General features: G+C 51.5%; 1 protein-coding gene across 1 annotated transcript in view; it reads right to left on the bottom strand.

Annotated features, from left to right (window-relative positions):
• Positions 1-24,834, bottom strand: part of LTBP1 (latent transforming growth factor beta binding protein 1) — a 259,047-nt gene that overhangs the window by 49,873 nt on the left and 184,340 nt on the right. Inside the window, exons 19-23 of the mRNA XM_055120644.1 lie at positions 23,929-24,048; positions 14,598-14,720; positions 12,247-12,369; positions 9,265-9,387; positions 237-359 (exon numbers count right to left, since the gene is read on the bottom strand). Coding sequence (XP_054976619.1) covers positions 237-359; positions 9,265-9,387; positions 12,247-12,369; positions 14,598-14,720; positions 23,929-24,048 — 612 coding nt within the window. The remainder of the gene's footprint in view (positions 1-236; positions 360-9,264; positions 9,388-12,246; positions 12,370-14,597; positions 14,721-23,928; positions 24,049-24,834) is intronic.

Genomic DNA, 24,834 nt, shown 5'->3' with positions numbered 1-24,834 from the left:
GGAGATCACAGGATTAGAAGTCTGTAAATTCAGGACGCAGCTCCAAAACACTCATTTCAGTTAACCCAAGGCCAGTCCAAGGAAGAATCTTCTGTATCTGGGGCAGAACCAAGAAAGAGCTGAAGCATATGCATTGAATTAACTCTCTTCGTTGCAAAGCAAGTGGTAAAACCAGAGAGTCTGGCAAGGAAGCACTACAGAATCAAAACCCCCATAAACTTGAGGGAGAAAAGTACCTCGGCATCCTTTATGGCCGTTGAGTTGGAACCCTTCTGGGCAGGTACAGTCGTACGATCCCTCAGTATTAATGCAGTCTCCTCCTTGGCAAACATTCTTATCTTCCAAGCATTCGTTGATATCTACAAATCAATTTTTAATATGTGAAAGACCAAACCTTACTAAGCCAGTGAGACACTTTCCCATTTCTTTATATACCAACATATATTTTACATCACTCATAACCCATGATTTCTAATGGCTAAAAGCTTTTTAACAAGGAGGCTTTTAAAACAGTGAAATGCTTTGAGAGGAGTTTAGCTCCAGTGTAGAAACTGGAGTTTTAACATCCAATTGGAACAGGCCCAACAGAAACGAGCTAAATGCAAAACTTGAGAAGCGCCAAGCTCTCCTGGGCAGAGAGAGGGGTCCCTATCCTGTTCTCCCTCCCCGCCCCGCCAAGGTAAAGACAGGCTGATCCCTTACTCAGAAATCCCAGGCCTAGGTTTGCAGGTAAGAACGAGTGTATCAGACTAAAATTACTGAAAAATAGAAATTAAAATTTTATGTATTCTTAACATCAAGTTTAAACAACAGAAAAAATTTCACTCCTAGATTATATATGCTATTTTACATTAAAATTTTGTATATGTATAAATATATATGAAGACCTACAACAAATTGCTCACCATAGTTAAATTTTTTTTTAAATTTATAAAATACTTTTTTTAAAAAATGTATTCTTTTATTGAATCACCATGTGGAAAGTTACAAAGCTTTCAGGTTATGATTGTTACTTCAAACTACTCAAAGAAAAATTATTTTCCCTCATCTTACATGCATATTTGAAATAGAACTTTTAATTAATTATATTTCATAAAATGAATAACTTTATTACTTTATTAATGACCACTTAATGTATTATATTCAATTGAACAATCAGAAATTTTGTTCATATCCTCTTTCTAAGCTTTATGTGCTAATAATAAACCAAATCCTTTAAAAATGTTAAAAAAAAAAAGAACGGGCTAGAGCAATAGCACAGCAGGTAGGGCGTTTGCCTTACACGTGGCCGACCCGGGTTCAATTCCCAGCATCCCATATGGTCCCCTGAGCACTGCCAGGAGTGATTCCTGAGTGCATGAGCCAGGAGTAAACCCTGTGAATCGCCGGGTGTGACCCCCCCCAAAAAAAAAGAATGAGCGTATCAGGAGACCACGTTACACTGCAGCGTAGTGGTCAAGCTGGTGCCCAGCCCATAGGGTCCCCTCCACCTTGCTAAAATGTGCTTCTCTCTGCTCATTTTCTATAAATGCATATTCTTTCTTCCCCTCACTGGTCAGCATTTAAATTTTTTTTAAATTTTATAAAGTAGTCCACAATATTTGATTACATTTAATATTCAAACACCAACCCCCCCTCCCATGACACCTTCCCACCACCATATTTTGGGTGTTTCCATCCCGAACCCCAATCCCTGACCCAAAGCAGAACCGAAATAATATTATATTTCCCTCTAAGGTTGGTTGCCTCCTACTTTGAATCCCGTCAAAGGTGGTGCAGGACTCTCGGAGTCTGGGTGGGGTGTGTCCTACCAAGTGTCGCGCAGGCTTGTATGCCAAATGCCCGTTCTTATGCCTATGGGACAATATGCTATATAGACGACCGAGTCTGCCCTCTGCTAACCTGCCAGTTTTGATGCCCAGAAAGCTCTTTTCTTACCCATCACCACGTTTCTAGTTGATGTGCCCTTGAGTGGTAGCAAAACCAACCTTTGAGGTGACAGGATAAAATGAGATAAAGAAGGACGAGTCAAGATTCTCTAATAAGCAATGACATACTCGATTATGCTCTTGGAGGTGACAAAGACCCAAAGATGCTCTTGAAGTGAGTGTTCTTATGGCTCTCTTAAGCCTCTATCATACGTTATGCATTAAAGGAAAAACTTTTAAAGTACTTGGCATGATCCCTGCCTTCAAAGAGAAGTGTTTGCTCGAAGACCATTGCGTATTAATTAAAAAAAAAAGAATATAAGATATGAAATCTCTTTGCAAATCCAAGACAACGCAATGTAAGGATTGTTCCAAAAATTAACTGTTTATTGAAAGCACATTAGCTATGAATGTCAGGTGAACTGAGAGAAGAGGGATCAGAAGAATCAAAATTGACTTTCCTGGGCAGGAGGAATCCGTCAGATTCTACACAGCGGGGGAGAACGTGGAAGGGGGGGAGTCCAGGGGCTCTTGGCAGAGCCGGGCGGGGATGAGGAGATCAAAAGGGCCCTGAAGTCACTTCCTCAGCAGCTGTCACAACAGGTCAGAAGTGGCTGCACTTCTGAACGTGCGTATTTATAGCACATGTGCGGCTGAAAGTGGTTTACGTAACCAATAACGAGTTTTGACTGGGAGCACGTGAGACCACTAGTGGCCTGGTCCTAGAGAGGCCCTGGCGGATCTCTGCAGGAGGGCTGGGTATGATCACGCTCACTCCTGGCTGCAGCCCGTCAGTGCCAACTCACCGTGAGTCCCTCTCCGGCTCTCTGTGTGGGGTGTAAATCTATCAGCATCAAAGAAAGCCACGGGACAAAACCTTCTTTGCTCCCTTGGTATTGGCACACTGGGGCGTTTCCTACAACCGATTACAACTGCTACTCAAGGGCCTGAGAGGGCTCAGGAAGAAGTCAAGACGCACCCTGTTCTACTTGCCAGTCCAACACAATAAGGCATATTTAGACACAGTAAGACATAGTAAGACACAACAAGATAGTAAGTCTTACTATTTCCTCTCCCCAGTTCACATTACAAGGCTAGCAAATTAACTTTCCCTCATAGAATCCAAGGCATGAGTAATCGGCTTCATGGGGGCATTCTGTCACATATATGGGGAAGATAAAAAAGCAAGAGCCAAGTGCCTAAAAAATTTCCTTCATCTAAAATAACAAGTTGTGGAGCCAGAGAGATAGGACAGCAGATAAGGCACTTGCCCTTCACATGGCCGACCTAAGTTCAATCCCTGGCACCCCGTATGGGCCCCTGAGCCTTGTTAGGAGTGATCCTTGAGTGCAGAGCCAAGAGTCAGCCCCTAAAACCGTACAATAAAGTAACAAGTTGCTTTTGAGTTCGCTCAAACCTGATGTCTCAAAGAATTCAGACTCTAAAATGTAAAGCGCAACTAAGGTAATTATTTTGAAGTGAGTTCTCACTTAATATTTAGTTTTCTTCCAACTTTACTGCATTATAATTTACATACAGCAGAAGCATCTAATTATAAGAGTCAGTGCAAGGAAGGATTTTCAGTGAATTGCCCGTGATTTCTGACAAGTAGAGAGAGGTTCTCCTGACGACTGTTACACACGGGTGTCTGCTGGGAGTCACTCTTGGACTCACTCCATCAGAAGTCTGTTCCATAGTGACCAGCACAGACTTCCGCTTCCAATTATGTTTCCAATCTGTCTCATTAAATACCAAATGTCTTGGGCATTACAAAGGCCATGAAAAAGACCATAAGAGCAGCGACAGGTACATCTGAGAGATAATAGCGTGGAGAAGTCAGAGTCTGCTACGAATTCTGAATATGCCAAACAAGTGTTACCTTTATCGCTCAAATGACCCTTGGTATATCAAGATTCTAAAAGTGGAGGTTAAATAGAATAATATTTTAAGTAAAAATTATATATATACACATACGTGTATAAATAGCTCCTAAATCTCCACTCTCTGCTAACTTCAATATTTAGAATTGTGATTATACCAAATGGAGATAAGCCCTTGACTCTTGTTTATGAATCTCTGTCAGGAAACATATCCTACACAGAAAAATTACTTAATCTTGTCATCAAGCCCCAGAGAGACTTAGGCATTTTCATCACTGCAAAGGTTCCACTTCTTCTTTTAGCATTTCTGAGATTCATTCACTAAGATCAGTGGCAACTTCGACAAGCCTGTCCAGAAGGGGGATGACGGAGACTTTCTACAGCCCTATGTAATGGAGCTGGACAATTCCGTGTCTCCTTCTATTTCTTTGGGCCACACCCAGCAGTGCTCAGGGCTCACTCCTGGCAGGGCTTGGGAGGGCCATCTGGGGTACCGGGAACTGAACCTGGGTCAGTCACCTGCCATCCTCTCTCCTCTTAGTGCTAACTAGTGCTACTATACAACTGTACCACATTAAGAAAAAAAAAAAAGAGTCATCTCCTTGTGGTGAGCACGGGGGCATTTCGGCCATTATAAAGACTCTCAAGAGGTGAATATCTGAATCTTGGAATAAATGTATTTTCTTAGGGGGCATAACGGCAGCGTCACATAGCTTTTCACAATCGTACTGGTTTATTTGGTCCCTGACAGGATATGAGAGTCTCAATAGCCCCACACTGACTTGGATTACCCTGCAGCTCCCCTCACAGCTGTTAAGTAGGAGATCTGCTGGTTTTAGGTTTGTCTCTTTTTCTTTGTTGTGCCTGGAAGTGAGGTAATTAATGAACTGAAAGGGGGAAAAAAGCGCAACTGGCCATTAGCATTATGTGAATAATCCCAACTCAAAAAAGTGATGAGAATCCCAAGACCAGGAATTTCAGCAATACAGAAACATGAAGGACACCACTGCTTTCACAGCGCATGAGTAACCGCGTGGCTATTAAGACCCGGCTACGGTTGGGTGTAGCCAAACTCGGTAAGACCTCACTGTCAGAAGCCAAAGTTGGGTAGTAGATGGGATATAAAGAGAGAAAGTACAGAGGCTGGCAGGTGGCCGGCCCAGGTTCAGTTCCCGGTACCCCAGATGGCCCTCCCAAGCCCTGCCAGGAGTGAGCCCTCATTGTAGAGCCAGGAGTGAGCCCTGAGCACTGCTAGGCGTAGCCCAAAGAAATAGAAAGAGACACGGAATTGTCCAGCTCCATTACATAGGGCTGTAGAAAGTCTGATTCCTTCGGAGCTCGGAGACAATCACCCCGTCATCCCCCTTCTGAGACTGGCTTGTCACAGCCGTCACTGATCGTAACCTGGTCTAATCCCTTGGTCGATACAATATTTTGATTGACTCATCATGCCATACATAATTAGAAAGTTGTTCATGATGCCCCCGTCATACAATGTTCCAATACCTTTGCCAGTGCACATTTCTCCCACCAATGTCCCCAGTTTTCCTGCCCCCTGAGTTTGCCTGTATGGCAGACACTTTTATACTCCCTCCCTCCCTCCCTCTCTCTCTCTCTCTCTCTCTCTCTGTGCTCTCTCTGTCTGTCTCTCTCTCAGGCATTATGGCCTGCAACACGGATACTGAAAGCCATCATGTATATCTCTTTCCCTCCTTTCAGCATTCAGGTCTTGTCCAGACCGATTGTTTCCAATGGTCATTGTCACAGCGGGCCCTTCTCTGTCCTTCCTAACTGCCCTCCCCTACATCTGTGGCCAGCTTCCTACCGTGGCTCACGGCTGGCCTAGACGCTACCTTTGCTCATCACGCCTTCCTCCTGGACTTGCTTTCTTCTCGGAGACTTTGCCCTTCCTGCCTCCCACCCTGCCACTCTTCCTCCCCACGTCTCGCCATCCCCCCATTTCTAAAGGCCCCGGGCTGAGCCTCCCGGTTCACACCCCCTTTTGTTCGAGGGCACATCCATTCCCTTCTTGATCACCGCTCCTGGCCAACACTGCTCCTGAATTCCAAACACTTGGTGGTTCAGTGGCCTTTCAAGATTCTCTATTGGCAAGAAGCCTCATCACAGGCAAGAGAAACTAAAAGTGCCCCAACTGAACTTCTAACCTCTTCCAAGGCTCTGTGGGGCTCTTGCACCATCATCTCAGTGACGCTCCTGCTCTCCTAATTTAGAGTCCCCGCCCTCTCCACTCAGCATCACATCTACTCCCCCTGCCTTCACCTAAACATTCACTAACCATCCATTTCATTGACTTAACTCAGTATTATTTTCCTCATCAACATCAGCCCCCAGGGGCAGGAAGTTTTGTCACCGAGGCTGACTGCGTCTGCCGCTCCCTTGGCACGCTGTGAATATTCTGATTAAGAAATGCACGAGTCCCCTCAGTGATTCTGTCTTGGAAATCAGTGTCAGAAAGACATGCTATGACTTCTCCCCCACTCTTTGGATGCAGTCCATAAAGAAATGAGCAAGAGGGAAGGGCACAGGAAGAGGGGGTAAGTCATAAATCACCTTCCCAGGCTCCGGCGGGAGGAACCGCAGGGAGGGAGGGGCAGGTGGGGTGCCAGACAAGCAGAGAGAGACGGTGCCGGAGGAAGCCATTCAGAGGTGACACCAGCAGCTGCCCCAATGGCTCACACTCCCATGTCATCAGACAGACTGTATCAGCAGAAATGGTTATAGTGACCAAAATTTCACATTCTGCTTTAGTTCGAGGTCAATGGGTGAATTCAGGATAATCAAGACCCCGTCAACAGAGTCTGAGAGGCTCCCCCCTCAGAGGAAGGGGCAGGAAGAGCGGGGGGTGGGGGTGGGTGCTTTGGACGCTAACTCCAGAAAGCCAGCAGGCATGAGGCACAGCGGGGACACAGGCGTTGACCAGAGTTCCTGGGAGAGAACGGATTCGTAAATATGGAAGTCAACAAGAAAGATAGCGGGCCCCCCCGCATGCCCCCCCAGCTGAGAGCAGTCCGTGATTTGCCCCAACTCCTAGTCACAGCTAGATGTCACCGGAGACGGTGTGAGTTAGAAAGCGCAGTGCTAATTCGGTTTCAAAGAGAGGATTTAGTTGCACAGACTGTTGATCTATTTTTAACTCAGAACACTGGCGAAATGGCCTTGATTTAAGATAAAGGGGCCCGACTAAACACTCCAAGAAGCATTCTAAAGGAACCTAATAGTGTCTTAGAAACAAACAGTGATGACTAAATACCCAGTTGGCTTTTTTAAAAACACCACAAAAAACAAAAACAAAAACAAAAAAACGATGGGGCCAGGGTGATTGTACAGTGGGTAGCACATTTGCCTTGCATGTGGCCACCCCAGGTTTGATCCCCAGCACTCCATATGGTCCACTGAGCCCTCCTGGAGTTATTCCTGAGTGCAGAGGCAGGACTTAGCCCTGAGCATTGCGGGGTGTGGCCCCAAAACCAAAAATAATAATAATAAAAATTAAGAGGTTCTGTTTGGCTTTTTTGGTATAGGTATAAAAAACAAAACAAAGCATAGAATGAGACTAATACCCAAGGACAATAGAAACAAGGGCCAGGAGGACTGGTCCATGTAGAAAGCCTGCCCCAAGAGCTGGGGGCAGAGGGCAGTTGGGATAGAGAAGGACACAAGAGTTTCCACTTCCAGCCATCACCACGACAAGGATGGTTGAAGGGAATCACTCTAGATGGAAAATGTGAGCTGAAAGTGGGTAAAGGACCAAACGTGATGGCCTCTCAGTATCTGCACTGCAAACCATAATGCCCAAAGGTAGACAGAGAGAGAGAGAGAGAGAGAGAGAGAGAGAGAGAGAGAGAGAGAGAGAGAGAGAGAAGGTGCCTGCCACCGAGGCAGGCTGGGGGATGGAAAGATGGCAGGAGGGAAACTGGGGGTCATCGGTGGGAAAATAGACACTGGTGAAGGGATGGGTGTGGGAACATCGTATGACTGAAACCCGGTCATGAACAGCTTTGTGACTGTGCATCTCATGGCGATTCAATTTTTTTTTCTTTTTGTGTCACACCTAGCGATGCACAGGGGTCACTCCTGGCTCTGCACTCAGGAATCACCCCTGGTGGTGCTCAGGCAACCATATGGGATGCTGGGAATCAAACCCGGGTTGGCTGAGTGCAAGGCAACCACCCTACCCGCTGTGCTATCGCTCCAGCCCCTCATGGTGATTTAACTTAAAAGATAAATTGTGGGATTTCTCATAAGGAGATATTTACAGACCCAAACAGCCCAAATGATAGAACATACATTCCCCTGAAGGCCTCTTACCAAGATTTAACCAGCGGCCTGGTTTCTCTCTAGACCGGGAACTGAGGCAGAGTTGACACTGATGGTCAGAAAGGTTTTCAGTGTCTTTGTACATGCATGGCTTCTAGTTACTCCTAGGCCAGGTTGTCCCATAACTGCCTTTGGCAATCTGGAAAGCCGCCAAGTCGGCGCTTTACTTCTTACCTCTACGTCAGAGTTTCCCACATACAAGTTTTCTGACAATCAAACTTCATGATTTTTATTTTTATCACTGGTTTGGCCATTTGTTAGCTTTGCAGTAGGTATGCGGATTGATTACATGGATATTTACAAAAAACAAAACTCTTGAAAGAACATGACCACCCTAGGATAAAGTTCTATTATTGATTTCATAATAATGTATATTTTAAGGCCTCAGAAACTAAAAACTGCCCTCCAGAAGCTTCTGCGCCAGGGTCTGTATCAGATATGGCTGACAAGACCCAAAGCTGTAGATGAGGGAGATCTGTCAGAAACATTCTGCCAAGAAACACTCAGCACCGAATTAAAGTTGGCTCTTAGAAACGTCGCTGTGATATGGAAAATCTACGCGTATTGACCTCTGTGAACACTTGGAAACTGGTCCTGAAGAAGTAAGGTTACAGTTCAGAACTATAGAGCCGGGCCGGGCAAGCTCATCTGATTCCTCACTCCTTTGCTGGCCAAATCCTTTGCAATAGCAGCCTGGAGCAGAGCAAAGACCCAGCTCTCCCCTCCCCAACACACACACAGACACACACACAGACACACACACACACAGACACACACACACCCCTTCTTTGCATGATTTACATGACCATGGAGCAGAGCAAAGACCCAGCTCTCCCCCACCCCAACACACACACAGACACACACACACACACACAGACACACACACACACACACACACACACCTTCTTTGCATGATTTGCATGACCATGGAGCAGAGCAAAGACCCAGCTCTCCCCCACCCCAACACACACACACACACACACACACACCACAGGGACAATACTTTGCAGGTGTCTCACATCCACCAGAGCCAACGGATTGGGCTGAGGCCCGAGGGGCCAGCCCCCCTCTGCCCTGGTATTCCCCCGGCCCACCCCGAAACAGAAGCCACCTCTCACCTTCGCAGTGGTCACCCAGACCGGAGGCCCTGTAGCCGTGGTTGCAGACGCAGCGGAAGGACCCTTCTGTGTTCCTGCACTGCCCGTTGCTGCAGAGATGGCGGTGCTGGCATTCGTCGACGTCTGTGAGTGACACAGCAACAAGAGGGTGGCCGTGAGCCCAGCCTGGTCTGCAGGTTCACACCGAGGAGGAATGAAACCGACGAGCCTCCTGCCTCCTTGGGTCCCAGGATGCGGACCCAGCTGACCTTCAGTCCACAGCGGGCAGCCTCCAGTGGGGAAACCCAGAGGAACTCGGGAGTCTGAGACTGTTCGTTCCACGTGCCCTGAGGGGCGGCCAGCAGCTGCCCTCACCTGTAGAACTGACTCTACCAAGCCTCCTGGGCTTCTCTGGGTGACTCAGCTGGAAGCAGGAATGCAAAGGACACAGGACTATGCACATCTAAAGCAGGCACTCAGCGAACTAATGTCCACACGGCATAGCCACTGACTACAAATAAAGTTTGTTTATTTTTTTGGGTTTTTTGGTTGTTTTTTTTTTATTTGGGTCACACCCGGCAATGCTCACGAGTTACTCCTGGCTCATGCACTCAGGAATTACTCCTGGTGGTGCTTGGGGGACCATATGGGATGCTGGGAATCGAACCCGGTTTGGCCATCTGCAAGGCAAACACCCTCCCCGCTGTGCTATCGCTTCAGCCCCATAAAGCTTTAATGGAATAGAGCACTGCTTCACTCGTTGGCCCTTTAAGGGAAAATAATGCTGGTCAACTGCTGGCCAAAACTGTCCTGGCCCGCACTCTGACATTTCCTTTTCATGGAGCTCTCCTTTGGCCCCAGACGACCAGGTTTCCATTCTATTGCCTGCAATAACAAAGATGCTCTGACTATACCCATTGGCCCATCTCTCCCGTCAGCCCGTCTGACGTGGCTGAGTTTACCAGGACCCCTCAGGCCCGCTTCCTCAGCCTGGAGAGGTGGTATATCAGGGACTGCTTGCCTGACATTACTTGATCTTGGTTGCTATATCTTAAGTTCCCTACAGGTGGGGACCCTGTCTGCCATCTCCTTGCTGGCTGTCTGGATGCCCCGGTATTTTCTGATCAGTAGCTACCGAGAGTATGGAGCCCGCACAGCAGAGCCTGGCAAGCTTCCCGTGCATATTGGATATGCCAAAAACAGTAACAATAAGTCTCTCAATGAGAGACGTTACTGGTGCCCGCTCGAACAAATCAATGAGCAACGAGATGACAGTGACAATGACAGTGATTTTCCAATCGTATGCCAAAACCAGTAACAATGCTGGGTCTCATTCCCCTGACCCTGAAAGAGCCTCCAATGCAGCATCGTTGGGAAGGACGAGTAAAGAGAGGCTTCTAAAATCTCAGGGATAGATTACAGAGACCGCTTGAGAAATTCGACAATCAACAGGATGATGATGATGATGATGATTTTCCAATCACCTTCAGGTTGCTGGTTGACAGACTATGAGCCTAACACGAGATACTATTCTGACAATATTATTCTATAGGAGCTAACAAATGCTTGTTTCCATGGGGATCCAGAGCCACCGCCCTCCCCATGCCACAGCCCCATACTCATCATCAGGGCACCTGGCACCCTAAATTCAACTGCCCCTATTAGTAACCTGCTGGGTGGGCCTGCGTGTATCACACCCATTGCTATATGCAGGAGAGTATGGCAATACACCCGTAGAATAAAGGACACGATGACCTTCTGTGACATGTAGACCTCTCTCGGGGATTATACTATTGAGTTTTCTATGCACACGATACTCACTGAATGCTCAGCCAAGTGGCAAGTATAAAGTAATAAAGTATGAAAGAAATTTTGTTGAATCTAGAAGAAATGGCACAGTCGTGTGTGTGTGTGTGTGTGTGTGTGTGTGTGTGTGTGTGTGTGTATTCATATGTGTTCTCACTTTCCTCACTCTGAGGTTCAGTATTATGATGACTTTCCATGTCCTAGAAATGGAACGGGGCAGGGTAATACTGGAGAATTCCTCAGTAGTACCATCAGATATTGTCTCTCATACCTCCTTCTTCAGGAGACCTTTTGCTCGGCCAATATTCAGGGCAGACACACAGACATGGATATGGCTTGTGTCTTTACAGTAAGACACAACATGGGTTCTCTTTCGAAATGAGAGACTTTAAGGCAGCATCTCCTTCACAGATCTCCGGAGACCTGTGCTTGTCACAGCAGAACCTCAATACCTTCAAGTTCAAAAAGCATCGACTATGTCAGAGTGAGTGAGTGGCGAGGGCATTTGCCCTGCACATGGCCAACCCAGGTTTGATCCCCAGCATCCCATCTGGTCCCCTTAGCACTGTCAGAAGTGATTCAGTGCAAGGTCAGGAGAATCCCTGAGCACTGCAGGGTATGGTCCCCAAACCAAACCCAAACAACCCCCACCTCCTTATTGGCACAGAAAGGCTTTCTGTGTGACGCTCAATAAAATTTCTGAAGTCTCAGGCCAAGCCAGCAAGTTTCAAAATCCTTATCACCTATATAAACAGGGCAGACTTTGCAAACTTTTTCTCTTGGGAGAAAGGGAACAAGATTTCTATCTAATCCAACTGGAAAGGTTTCTTCTGTGAGGTTGCTTTTAAAGGCAATTTAAAAAAAGAAGGGTCAGTCCACACAAAATTCAAGATATTAACACTCCATGATACAGACAATGGTTCTTCTAATAGCTGAAGTTCTGGTATGTGAAAATTTCCAATGAAGCCTGCTGGAATGCATTTTACATAGTAAGGAACGACAGAACAATCGTTTCTCTCCCTATACATTGAGGCCTAGTCACTGATCATGAGTGTTCTATTGGAGAGTCGACCCTTTCTCCATCCAGCTGCTGCTTCTGTTTTCGTCCTTGCTTTCTGGGCCGACAGAGAAATCACCCCGGTCATTTCCAGGCAGGCGCCCTGAGCTGACCCTGCAGTTCACGCCCCACCATCTTACCTTCACACTGGTCTTTCGCCGCTGACAGCTGGTACCCCTGGCCGCAAGTGCACTGGAAGGAACCCTCGGTGTTTTTGCAGTGCCCGTTCAGGCAGAGAGTCCCTTGCTGGCACTCATCAACATCTGCCAAGACCAACAGTCTCATCAACATCTGTCAAGACCAACAGTCTCATCAACATCTGTCAAGACCAACAGTCTCATCAATATCTGCCAAGACCAACAGTCTCATCAACATCTGCCAAGACCAACAGTCTCATCAATATCTGTCATGACCAATGGCCTTGAGACTGCCTCATACCAGAAGCTGGCGCCCCATGTGACACATCGTGGAGACCGTGACCTCAAGTCACGCTTACAAATATCACCTCCTAAGCACGTCCGCAACAGAGTGTGAGTTTAGAAACAGAGAAGGGGGCTAGTCGGAGGACGCCGTGCTCCCTGCGAGTCTTCCTGGGGCTCGTGGAAGTCCCAAGACTCCCCCCGCAAAAAAAAAAACATACAAAGTAATGAGACTTTCTGGGGCATCTGTAGTCCAGTATGTCTCAGCCTCCAGTGCTCCCCATCTAGATCTCAGAGTGCCAAACTGCAGGACAGGCAGGAGGCTGAGGAGAGACGCTGGTAAGAAGAGACGCTCGTGACACACCATCACGACCTTTGCCACTTCTCATTCTCCCTCTTGTGCTTTGAACAGAAACGCAATGTGAGGCGTTTGTTTTCATTTTTAGGCATTTTGTTTTGTTTTGTTTTGTTTTGATCTTTCAGGCCACATCCAGGGGTGCTCAGGGATTACCCCGGCTCTGTGCTGGGGGATCACTCCCGGCGGGGTACGAGGGTCCTATGGGGGGGCGGGGTCCTAACCCAAGACAGCTGTGTGCAAGGCAAATGCCCTACATGCTCTGCGATTGTGCTGACCCCTCGTTTTTAAGTTTTCAAAGGTCATTTTTAGCGCGATGGTTTACAAAACTGTTAATGCCGGGTTTCATGCATGAAACATTCAAGCACCACCCCCTCTCGAGTGTGCCAGCTTCCCGCCATCACTGCCCAGTGCCCTGGCAATGCCTCTCCTGGGCTAAGTTTCTACTGAGACCAGTGGAGGTTGGTCTTCGGCATTGCAGACCAGTGTTTCAACAGGACCCAGCTGAAAAGCCCTCCAGTGAGACGGCCTTTAAAGTAGAAACTGGTCTCAGTAGTACAGGAAACGCTTGTGCACACGGGCCTAAAGTCTGGCAAGTGGAATCCTGCCCAGGAGAGTCCCTCATACGAGGGGCACCTTCCTACCCCCCTCCCCTTTTTTCATCCTCTCAAATACAATCTCTTTTGAAAATGGGGGTGGGTAAGGAATCTGACAAATGAGAGATGTAAACACATTTACAAGGGAAGAAGTAGAGATGCCAGAGAAAATATATGAAACAAGTCTTTAGTAGTAGGAAGAGCACAGTAAATTATTAACAGAGAGGAACGCAGAAACAGTAATTCTTTAAACACTTAAGACATACATTCTACTAATTAGAAATTAGTAATCTATCTAAACAGTGAGGACTTAGAACTCCTTACTCCAAAACACCATTTAAAACTAAATAAATAATTCAAAAACTCAAAAGATCATCTTCCTAAAGGCTCAATACAGAACTCTTTTCAGATAATAATGAGATTTGGGGCTAGAAAATGAGTTCCACATCCGATGAACAGCAAGAAAATGGTGATACAGGGATGTGTCTGAATATCACATAGCCTTGAAGGATAGTATTTGAAAAAAATCTATTAATAAAATGTAAAATATTTCTACTATAAAGCCACAAAAGCCACAAAAACGCCTACTGACTATGCTCTATAAAATTTCCATGAAATATTTTCAAGTGTATTCAAACAAGGTTATGAGCAAGTGTTGCTTCTACCCTTCCCATAGCTGTTAGTCTGAGGTTGGGCTGAAACGCAGTTCGCATACCGTAGAACTTATCTATTCACATATATACTGTAAAGCCTTATGGGGCTGGGCGGAGGGGGGGAACTCAAATGCTCTGCCAGGGGCAGCCCCCAGCACCTATCACGGCCCCCCACGGCCCCCTCAAAACCTACCCAACCACCAACCCGGAGCCTTAGAGGGTTTGACTGTATCCCGGGTTATGTGACAACATGTATCACGTTTTTACCCAGAAACCCTTAGAAATAACTGGCTCTGTGGTGTAGAGCTCTGGAAATACGCTGCTTCTCTCCGAGGGGCAACAGTGTGTCGCTGCAGTGCAGCCCCACTTCCAGACACTCAGCCGAACCTCACCCAGCGGCACTGGCCAAGGGGGTGACGGGGAGGGGGGTGGGGGCCCTCGTCCTGGGCCGCGCCGGGGCCGCCTCACCTTTACAGTGCTTGAGGTCGGGCGTCGGGGAGTAGCCGCGGTAGCAGGAGCACATGTAGGAGCCGTCCAGGTTGGCGCACGTCCCGTTCCGGCAGACCCTGGGGTCCAGGCACTCATTCACATCTGGGCCCCGCAGGGGGGAGGACAAGAGGAGGAGGAGGAGGAGGAGGAGGGAAAACGTGAGCACGGCTGCACTTGGCGCAAGGGCAAAACCGCAGACCCTTCAAAGGAGACGTCTGCCCTGCATGCTCAGCTCCCCAGCGTGCCCGGGAGGCACGGGGCGCAGGGCGTGAGCGTGTGACGGGCAGTGCCCGCCTTCGCGTGTCGGGTGTGCAGAGCCACGTGTGTGGGGGACCAGACACGCTCCGTGTGGAGCCGTGGCGGTGGCTGAGCCACGTCCCCATCAAAACAAAACAGTCCCGGGGCACAGCGGGGGAGGGCGTTTGCCTTGCACGTGGCCGACCCGGGTTCAATTCCCAGCATCCCATATGGTCCCCGAGCACCACCAGGAGAGTGCAGAGCCAGGAATGACCCTGAGCATTGCTGGGTGTGACCACCCCCCGACCCAAAACCAAAAACCAAGAACCAAAGAAACCAGTCCCAAGAACCCAAGACGTAGCAGGGCTGGGGAGGCGTCACGGGGCTCGGGGTGCAGGGGTGCATGCCCGGCTACATCCCCGGCCCTGGACTGCCCCTCAAGCACCACGGGGGCAGCCCTGGCGGCTCCCGCGCACCACTGGGGTGGTCCTGCTGGCCCCTGCCACACAGACATCCCGGCAGTCATACCCTTGAGCCGTGGCAAGGAACCCCCTGGCCGGGCGGGCTGAGAGCTACTGGGAATGGCCTCGCTTGGGGTGGGAGGGCGGGGTGCCCCCCTACCCCCTACCGACAGCAGCAAGACAAGGAACCACGGAGGTCTGCAGAGAGGGAACTGGTGAGTTCCCCGTGACGAGCGGGTTCACTGAAACAGACGCTGCAGCTCCAGAGCTGGAGAAAGCGCGGGGAGAGCCACCACAGAGACGCAGAGGCACTTGGATGGCGGAAGACAGCCCAGCCTCCGTGCTGGAAAAGCCAGCGGAGGAGACCCGCATCGCCTGCCGGGCAGGCTGAAGGTGCGCTGCGGGCTGAAGAGTCCAATCTGTAAGAACCCGTCATTGCCAAGTGCTGGATGTCCAGGTCTGGAACCTGGAGCTGCAGCGTGCCCAGAGTCAGGTGTGTGTGTGTGTGTGTGTGTGTGTGTGTGTGTGTGTGTGTGTGGTGTGCACACACACACCACCCAGGGGATGAACCAACCCACTCTGCGGCAACCGAATAGTGCGCCCAGTGCTGACGCCTCCCCCACGCTCCCGTGGGTGGGTCCCACATTCGTCAGCAGCTGAAAGCAGAGGGGCCCAGAGAAGCAGCAGCCGGACGCGTGCAGAGGAGACGGTGGCACGGACCGAGCGTGGGGCCCCCGGTGGAAACCCGGAAGGCACCAAGGAAACGCAACGTGATCTAGAGGGTTGCTTTCCGAAACGCTCCGAGCTGAGCAAGGGACCGACTGGCTGCTCTCTTCAGCCGGCTGCACCCGGGGCCCTGATCCACAGGGCGCTAACAGCCAAGTCCATTTCCAAGACAAACGTTTTCCTTCAAGTGGTAACAGAAGCGTCGGCAGAGTGTCATACGGGAGATACTCAGACTTTGCCTTTACCAGGTGGTCGCGGTGGTTAAGGAAGCAGCAGCCGGGCAGAATGATGAAGAGCGGAGGACACCTCGGGCTGCCAGGCCACGGTGTGCCACACGGACGTCTACCTGGACAGCCCAAAGTGTTTATTCTTCCCTGACCGCGGCTCCAGACGCAAGGAACCAGCGCCCGCCCAAGCCCGCCAAGGAGTTGTAGATGGAAAGTGCTGAGCTGAGTGAGCACCTGGCCCCCTGAGGACATGGCTGTCAGCGAAACAGCACTGAGGGCTCTGCACAGAAGCGATGTGTCTGGGGTTTGCCGGGCGGAACTGCAGGGAGAGCAGCTCAGTGCTGCTTCCACAGCTCGGGTCACTCTCTCGCTACAGATGCTACGACGACCCCCTGGGTCAGCAGACAGCTGAACGTGACCTCCTATGGGCGCCTGGAGTCTCCAAGGTCCAAGGGAACCTCACCCCTTCCCACCCTCCCCCACACACACACTGCACTCTTGGGTTTCACAAATAAAATACTCCATTTAGACACCGTCGTTTACAAAGTCGTTCACAATACAGTTGTGATGGGCTCTTGATGGTCCAACACCAGAGTGACCGTCCCTCCACCACTTCCCCATTTTCCCAAACACCCTCCTCCTCACTGTACTCCAGCCTCTTGTCAGCATCTAACATTACTGCTCCAATACCCAGGCGGAAATGTGGGTGTCTCCCTCTCTAGGTTTCTTACCCTCTTTCCCTGCCTAGAAGTTATTACCAAGTCCTTCGCTCCTCTCTCCCCAATCACCCTCAACACATCCACTTTATTCCATGTCTAATACCACTGTAGCACTGTCGTCCTGTTGTTCATCGATTTGCTCGAGCGGGCACCAGTAACGTCTCCATTGTGAGACTTGTTGTTACTGTTTTTGGCATATTGAATACGCCACGGGGAGCTTGCCAGGCTCTGCCGTGTGGGCAGGATACTCTCGGTAGCTTGCCGGGCTCTCCAGGAGGGATAGAGGAATCGAACCTGGGTTGGCTGCATGCAAGGCAAATGCCCTACCCGCTGTGCTATCACTCCAGTCCCTAATACCACTATTCTCTCTTATTTCACTCCACTTCAAGTCTAGTCGTCTCTAACCCACTTCCAGCCTGCAGGCAGAGGAATCTCTCCAGAACACAAAGTTGATCAAGGGTGTTATTCTTCTAATTAAAATGAATCTCTGAGACAGATGTGCAGGACCCTGGTAAGGGTGTCAGAAAGCCTGGCACCCACAGTCCTTATTAGCACCTCCAGGCTTCAAGTCCATAGACAACAAGGGAGTCTGTCCATACAGACCACCCCCAGGCCCTCCCCTCTGTGGCGGGGTGAGTAGTAGCCGTCTCTGGCTTTACGTCCAGAAGATTTTATCTTACTCTTTTTTTTTTTTTTTGCTTTTGGGGTCACTCCCAGCGATGCACAGAGGTTCCTCCTGGCTCATGCACTCAGGAGTTACTCATGGCGGTGCTCAGGGGACCATATGGGATGCTGGGAATCGAACCCGGGTCGGCCACATGCAAGACAAATGCCTTCCCCGCTGTGCTATCCCTCCAGCCCCTTATCTTACTCTTAAGAGGGCAGGTCTCTTGAGCTAGAGTGACAGTCTAGTGGGTAGGGCACTTGCCTTGCATGTGGTCGATCTGGGTTCGATGCAGCCAGGAGTGGTTCCTGAGTGCAGAGCTAGGAGCATCCCCTGAGCATTGCCAGGGGTGCCCCCCTCAAAAAAATAATAAAAACACAGAGAGAGAATAGGTCTCTTAAGCATATCCCTACGAGAGATGCATATGTGATTCAAAGGCAACATTTATCAAGAACAACGCTAGGGAAATAGACTGGAGATTCCCAGAGATAAATTTACTACGGAATTTCTTAATGATTTGGCATTTGCCCTTCTGTGAATTACACGGGTCACAGCAGGAAGAAGCCGGGGGGATACGAGGCTGGCACTGTGGGGTGAGAAGATCAAAGGTTCATCGTGAGCCCACATCGCTGTTCCTGCCCCAGCCCAAATAGGTCCTTTTACGGACACCTACCCAGACGCCCGGTTGGAAACCGCTCGCCCCTGCAGGCTTCTCTGACACTTCCCCGAGCCCAGCAACGGCCGTACACGCTGGCGTGCGTGACCCAGGTGAACCCCAGCTCCGAGCGACAAATTCCTTTTCGAAAAGTTCCACCTCATCATCTGAAGCCTGAGGTCTGCAAGTTCTCGGTCAAGACCAACATGAAGCCTCAAGCTCATTTGTCTCCACATTCTGCTCTTTGGGGGGGACCAAGGATGAGGCGCTGCTCTGGCAAGCACCCTGGGGTCTCACAGAGACGCCTCCCAGCCGGCCACCTGCTGGCTCCACTGCCCGTGGAGGGAAGTCGGCCGGCTGCAGAAGCCTTCTGGACTATGCCCGCCTCGCCAGCCCGCCCTGGAAGGGGCCGACGGTATCTGGTGGCCAACCCGTGGCCATGGAGTCCCAGAGCTGTACTGCTCCCTCCCATTCCCCAACCAGCCACAGGGCGAGGTGGGAGGTGATTCTGGGCTTGCAGAACTTCCTGTTCTTTTAAGGGGAAGAACCTGTCAGCACTAAGTCCTTCTCCGAGTCCGTGATCTTGTTATTTAAGATATTATATATATTATTTTATTATTAACAATACCATAATATTACTTGTTACTGTTTTTGGCATACCAAATACGCCACGGGTAGTTTGCCAGTCTCTGCCGATGGAGACGTTACTGGTGCCAGCTCGAGCAAATCGATGAACAACGGGATGACAGTGCAGAGCTATTATAATATTTATTATTCCAAGGTCTCCAACACAGATTTGGATGAAGGTGTGCCATTTGACGTGGGAGATACACATATTCTATGGCTTCCACCCTGAAAAGGATCACTTCCTGCCCCAAACTTGGCAGGACGTTACTTATCCTTCAACTAGCCACAGCTCTAAAACACTGTGTGGCCTGGTAGTGATCTCCTATAGAAGGGCTTAATGGCCCCTGTGTGAAATACAACAATCTTCACACTCTTTCCTTGAAGGAAACATTTTTGTAGCATTTTCAGCAGTTTTTCATAACAAATGATACAAAATAAATTATTTCGGTTCTGCTTTGGGGCAGAGGTTGGGGTTTAGGAAGGAAACATCTGAAATATGGTGGTGGGAAGGTGTCATGGTGGTGGGACTGATGTTCGAATATTAAATGTAATCAAATATTATGAACTACTTTATAAAATAAATTTTTAAAAATTATAAATAAAAATAAAGAAGAGTATCACCTATAGCTCGGGGTTAACTCTTCTATCTCTGGTTTGAGGTGGTCGGTTTAATTTCCAGATACAAACGACCACTCTCTCCCCTCCTCTCTCGCCAGTCTTTCTGTACATAACTGTATCTCTGTATGTGCTTGCATGTTTTCAAAAATAAAAGATAATCATAATTTTAAAAAAACCCATTGGTGTCAGGCCAGGATTGAGCAGCAAGCAAGCCTGGTGGGAGGGGCCAGGTCGGTGAGGCAATGTGTGGTGACGGCTTCCCCGCGCTGGAAGGACAGTCGCCCCAGGACTCAGCCCCACATCTCAGTTTGGACCGTGCCGAGCGATGCAATATCAGATCAGCCAGCAAACATGTGACGCATTCCTCAAAGTTCTGGAACGAGCCAAGACTCCGCACGCCCCGGAGAGCCGGGCAGACTCAGGACGTCACGCCATGGCCTGCCACCATCCCTGCCCACATCTCGCTCCCAAGAACACCCTGTCTTGGTAGCCAAAGGCTACAAGAAGTTCTGCCATGTAGGCTGGCCAGGGAGAGCCTAGAATCCTTGAACCGTTCTTTAAATTGAACCACCCTGAGCTACCCAGTTACAAAGTTGTCCATGATTGGGTTCCAGTCAACAGCGTCCAACACCAGCCCTTCACCTGTGTACAGTTAGCACCACCAGCGCCCCCAACCTCCTGCCTGCCTCTACAGCACTTTTCTTCTCTGTCTCTATCTCTGACTGTCTCTCCCTCTGTCTCTGTCCTTGTCTCTCTCTCCTTTTGGTCATATGGTTTGCATGCATGTCCCTTTACCTCCTTTCAGCACTCAGTTCCTGTCCAGAGTGACCATTTCCAACCCCCGTTGTCACGGCCGTCCCTTCTTTCTAACTGCCCTTCCCTCCTTGCTCTCGTGGCAAGCTTCCAGCCGTGGGCCAGTCCTGGTCCTCGTTCCTACTGTCCTTGGCCTTGAACCATTCTTATTGCTATTGGCAAGAAACGGATGGCGCCACACAGATCTCTCCTCCCTGCAGATTCTTCCTCTCTTATGGCCCAGGACTGTCCCTGCCTTGCTCTCTTGCGTGTATCTGAGAGTCAGGAGGTCTGCAGAGAACAAAGCACGCACTCGGGGGATCAGAGACCCGGGCCCTGCCCTGCCCCCTCCTACTCATTATTGTGTAACTGGAGCAAGCCAAGCCCCTTCGCCTCCCTTGGGAACTGGATTTCTCCATCGTATCAAAGATTGCCATCAAGAGCAAGTGAAGTAGAGTTTAAATCACTTGATGGCTATAAAGAGAGTTATAATAAACTTTCCCCTCCAGGGCAGTTTCCTGCCTTGAAAAGTGGTCTTATTGGGAGAGAGAGAGAGAGAGAGAGAGAGAGAGAGAGAGAGAGAGAGAGAGAGAGAGAGAGAGAGAGAGAATCAGAGAGCTGGAGAGAGAGAAAAAGAGAGAGACAGAGACAGATAGACAGAGAGAGAGAGAGAGAAAGAGAGCCAGAGACAGAGAAAGAGACAGAGAGAAAGAGAGACAGAGAGAGCAAGAGACATACAGAGAGAGAGAGAGCAAGAGACAGAAAGAGAGACGGAAAGAGAGCCAAAGAGAGAGAGACAGAAACAGAGAGACAGAGCCGGAGAGACAGAGCCAGAGAGCACCAGAGAGCCCCGGGGAGACATCATGGAGAAGCCTATAACGCTGTGGAAGCTTAAGGCGTCCGGGGTGCTGATGGACCCCCACACACGCGATGGAGCGAAGAGCGGCACCCTTGTGCCTGTGCCACTCCTTCCTCCCGTGGGCCGCACAGCCAAGGCCAGCTTCCCGTTTCCCAGCACTCTGGACGGCCTTCCCAGCGCTCCTCCACTGGGGACCTCAGGAAAGTCGGTAAAACGGGGAGAGGGGAGTGTATTCATCCAGACCGACGCAACTGCGCAGGGCTTGGGGAAAGGAGAGGAGAGAGCGCGACCCTGACGAGAGCTCCCGTGAGGCGGCTTCAGCTCCCGACCCCCAACTCGCCCCCCAACTCGCCCCCCAACTCGCCGGGCGAGTCAGGCTCTGGGGCACGAGCAGAGCCAGCGCCAGAGAGGCCGGTCGACAGGCACGTGACACACGTCTCCTCCAGCACAGCCGGGCTCTGGCTCACTCTCGGACTGCGGGGGGCGGGGGGCGGCGTCACCCACCCCCGGGGCCCTGCCCTCGTCACCTGCCTGCCAGGTGCTGTGCAGCGTGTCCGACTGCTGCAGTTCCCTTACAAAGCAGCCTCCCTCCCCCCCTCCTCCTTCTCCTCCTTTCCTTTTCTTTTCTTTTTTCTTTTTTTCTTTTCTTTTTGGGGGGGCCCTGGTGGTGCCCTGGGCTTTCTCCTTTCTGCGTGTAGGAATCACTCCCGGCTGTCCTTGGGGGGGCCATCTGGGGGGCCAGGGGTCATACCTGGGTGCAAGGCAAGTGCCTAACCTGTGCCCTGTCTCTCAGCTCTGAAGAAAGCGTTTCCTCTCCCCTCCCCCGGACCTGCGGAGCCCGCTGGGTTCCATACGGTCAGACTGAGCACTGTGGGGGGAGGCACGGCTTCCACAGCAGGATACGTCAGTTCCTCTGGGGAGCGGAGAACCCCAGAAGGGCGAACCCAGCAGGGAAGCAGTCGCCAGTCGGAACTGGCCCAGGCCGGCCCAGGAGCCGAGACCATCATGGGGGTGGGGGTGGGAATAAGCAGCAGCTGCTGGGGGTCACGGGCGAGGGCCATGCCGGGGACTCGGGGGCTCTGGGTGGAGGACTGTACCCCCCAACTCCAGGCAGGTGCTCCACGCTCAGAGGGGCCCCCAGGGAGCCTGCGGGTTTGGCAGAGCCAGGGCAGGGATTTTACTGGTGGACACAAAGGCCCGTGTGCCCCTGACCTCGACCCCGCTGGCATCTGGCCAGCTCGGCCCCCGGCCACCTTCTGTCCCATCCCAGGCCCAGGACGACCGTCCCACTCATCGAGAGGCTGGAGCCGGGGCCCCATGGAGGACCCCACGTGGGGACATGCCCAAGTTAGGCAGGAGAGACGCTCCCATCGGCCCCTCCCCCCTTCTCCCTGCGGCCGCTGGACGGCAGGGGCCCCGGGAGGTGGAGAAGGACGGGTTGGTTCAAAACAGAAGCAAACCGAACCCAAACCCAAAGCGTCCACCGCCAAGCCTGCGAGCACAATGCCCAGGGCAAGCACCGAGGAAAGCTCGGGAACATTGCTCGAGGCCGCTGAAACTGGGCAGCAAGACGCTGTGAGCAAAGGCACCTCAGCTGGGGAGGGAGGGTCCCCCGCCAGCACCGACGGGTGGGACAGGGCCTGACTGACGATGGGAACACAAACTGGGAAGCAAGGCCGCGGTGAGTCTGGAACGAGCTGCTGGAAGGACTTATCGATATTCCTTATCCCTAAGGGATGGGCATCCGACCACTGCATGACTGCGACTCGATCATGAAAGCTGTGTAACTGTGTCTCATGGCGGGTCAACAGAAAATAAATAAATAAATAAATAAATAAATAAATAAATAAATAAGGGATTATTTATAGATATAAAAAAAACCCACCTTGCTGCAGGTAAGAGCAAGGTAAAACCAGACGTGAGCACTGCAGTTCTAACACACAATTGACCGTGGCGAGGGGTGGGGGGTGGGGGGCTCCCTGCTTTGTCAGGCCCACCGACAGTGGGAGGGAAGGAGGGGAGGGAAGGGCAAGACTGAGGCAGGGAGGAAGGGGAGAGAGTGGAGGGGGAGGGCAGGAAGGGAAGGGGAGGAACGGGGAGGGCGGGCAGGAGCCAACGCTGAAGCCAAGGTGAGGCGGGAGGGAGAAGCCGCGGAAAGCTGCGGAGGAGGGGGGAGCCGAGGGCCCAGGCGCCCTCGTGTGCGGGAGGAGCCGGGCAGTGACCGCACCAAGGAGCGAGTCGGGATCTCGGGGCTTCCAGGTTGCTCTGGCTTCGACCGTCTCTGAGCCCTGTGCCTCCGCGTCATTGGCGCAGTGACAGGCGAGAGAGGACGGCGGTGCAGGGGCAGGCCTTGCGAGCCGCGAGCTCCAGGGGCCACACGGTCCGCCAGGCCCCAGTGAGCGTGTCCTGGCTTGGCGGGGCCCCGGCAGCACCTGCGGGCCTGGAAGGGCTCCTGGGAGGACTCCAGGGCGTCCCAGGCGGCCGGTGACCGAGGCAACACTGGCTTCTGCTTTTCTACACTGCCCCAAAGTGACGCCCAAGTCTCCGTCCCCCGTGCAGGCTGCGGCCCACCCCCTACCCACCCCGATCCTCCTGCTCCCCTGGGGGCTGCTAGTCCCCTTGGGTGCTCTCTACAGGGGGCGATCTTTATTGTCTTCCAGCTCCGGAGCCAGACCCGGCTGGGCCCAGGACGGAAGCCCAGTGGGACGGGCGCCGTGGCACCTACCCACACACTGGCCGCTCCAGCCTCGGAAGCCCTCGGTGCAGGGCACGCAGCGGTAGGAGCCTGGCGTGTTCACGCACTGCTCGTCGGGACACGCGCCGGGGGCCACACACTCGTCCACGTCTGCAAGGGCAAAGGCAGGTCAGCAGGTCAGCAGAACGTCACAGCAGACCCGAGTCCTGGGGATGGGGAAGGGGAGGAAGGGGAAGGGCGGGGGGGAACCCCGAGTTCTGGGGGTGGAGGTCCTGAGTCCTGGGGATGGGCTCCCCAAGAATTGGGGATGGGGGCCCCAAGTCCTGCGGGATGCGACCCCAAATCCTGTGGGAATGGGGACCCCAAGTCCCGACTTCTGCAGTGATGGGAACACCTGATCCCTGGGGTGACGGGGACCCCGACTTCTGCGGTGACGGGCACCAGGTGTGCACTTACCCAGTTTGGGCCGAGGGAGCGAGTGCTGACGGACCCACAGGACGAGGCGGGCTCAGCACTTCATCCCGGCTCCATCCCCCCTTCCCCCCTCCCCCAGGGAGCTGGCAGCTTGTCTGGGCCCTGAGGCGGAGGTCAATCTTGCCAGAAAGGATCAGGCTGGCCCTACAGAGACCGAGGACTGGCTGGCGGGGTGCAGGTGGGGAGCGGGAGGGGAGGCGGACGCACCCTGCACTGGCACTAGGGAGGGCCTGGCTCAGGGCTTCGGGCCCCGAAACGTGCCGGGCTGGAGCGATTCCAACCCCTTCTAGGCCAGGAGTTGCTCAGAGGTGATAAAGAACATCGGAAACGCCTGAACTTGGAATCACGGGGTTTGAGATTTTCCAGGAAATACGGTAACGGGACATGGGGCAGCATTATCTGGGGCCATGGCCTCCTGCTCTCGGCCCCAGCTGGGGAGGCAGGGTTGTGGCCTCCAGGAGT

This window comes from Sorex araneus, chromosome X (genome assembly GCF_027595985.1).
Source record: "Sorex araneus isolate mSorAra2 chromosome X, mSorAra2.pri, whole genome shotgun sequence".
Classification (NCBI taxonomy): Eukaryota; Metazoa; Chordata; class Mammalia; order Eulipotyphla; family Soricidae; genus Sorex; species Sorex araneus.
Note: the sequence above shows the minus strand (reverse complement) of the source record. Positions and strands in the feature narration are given on the sequence as shown.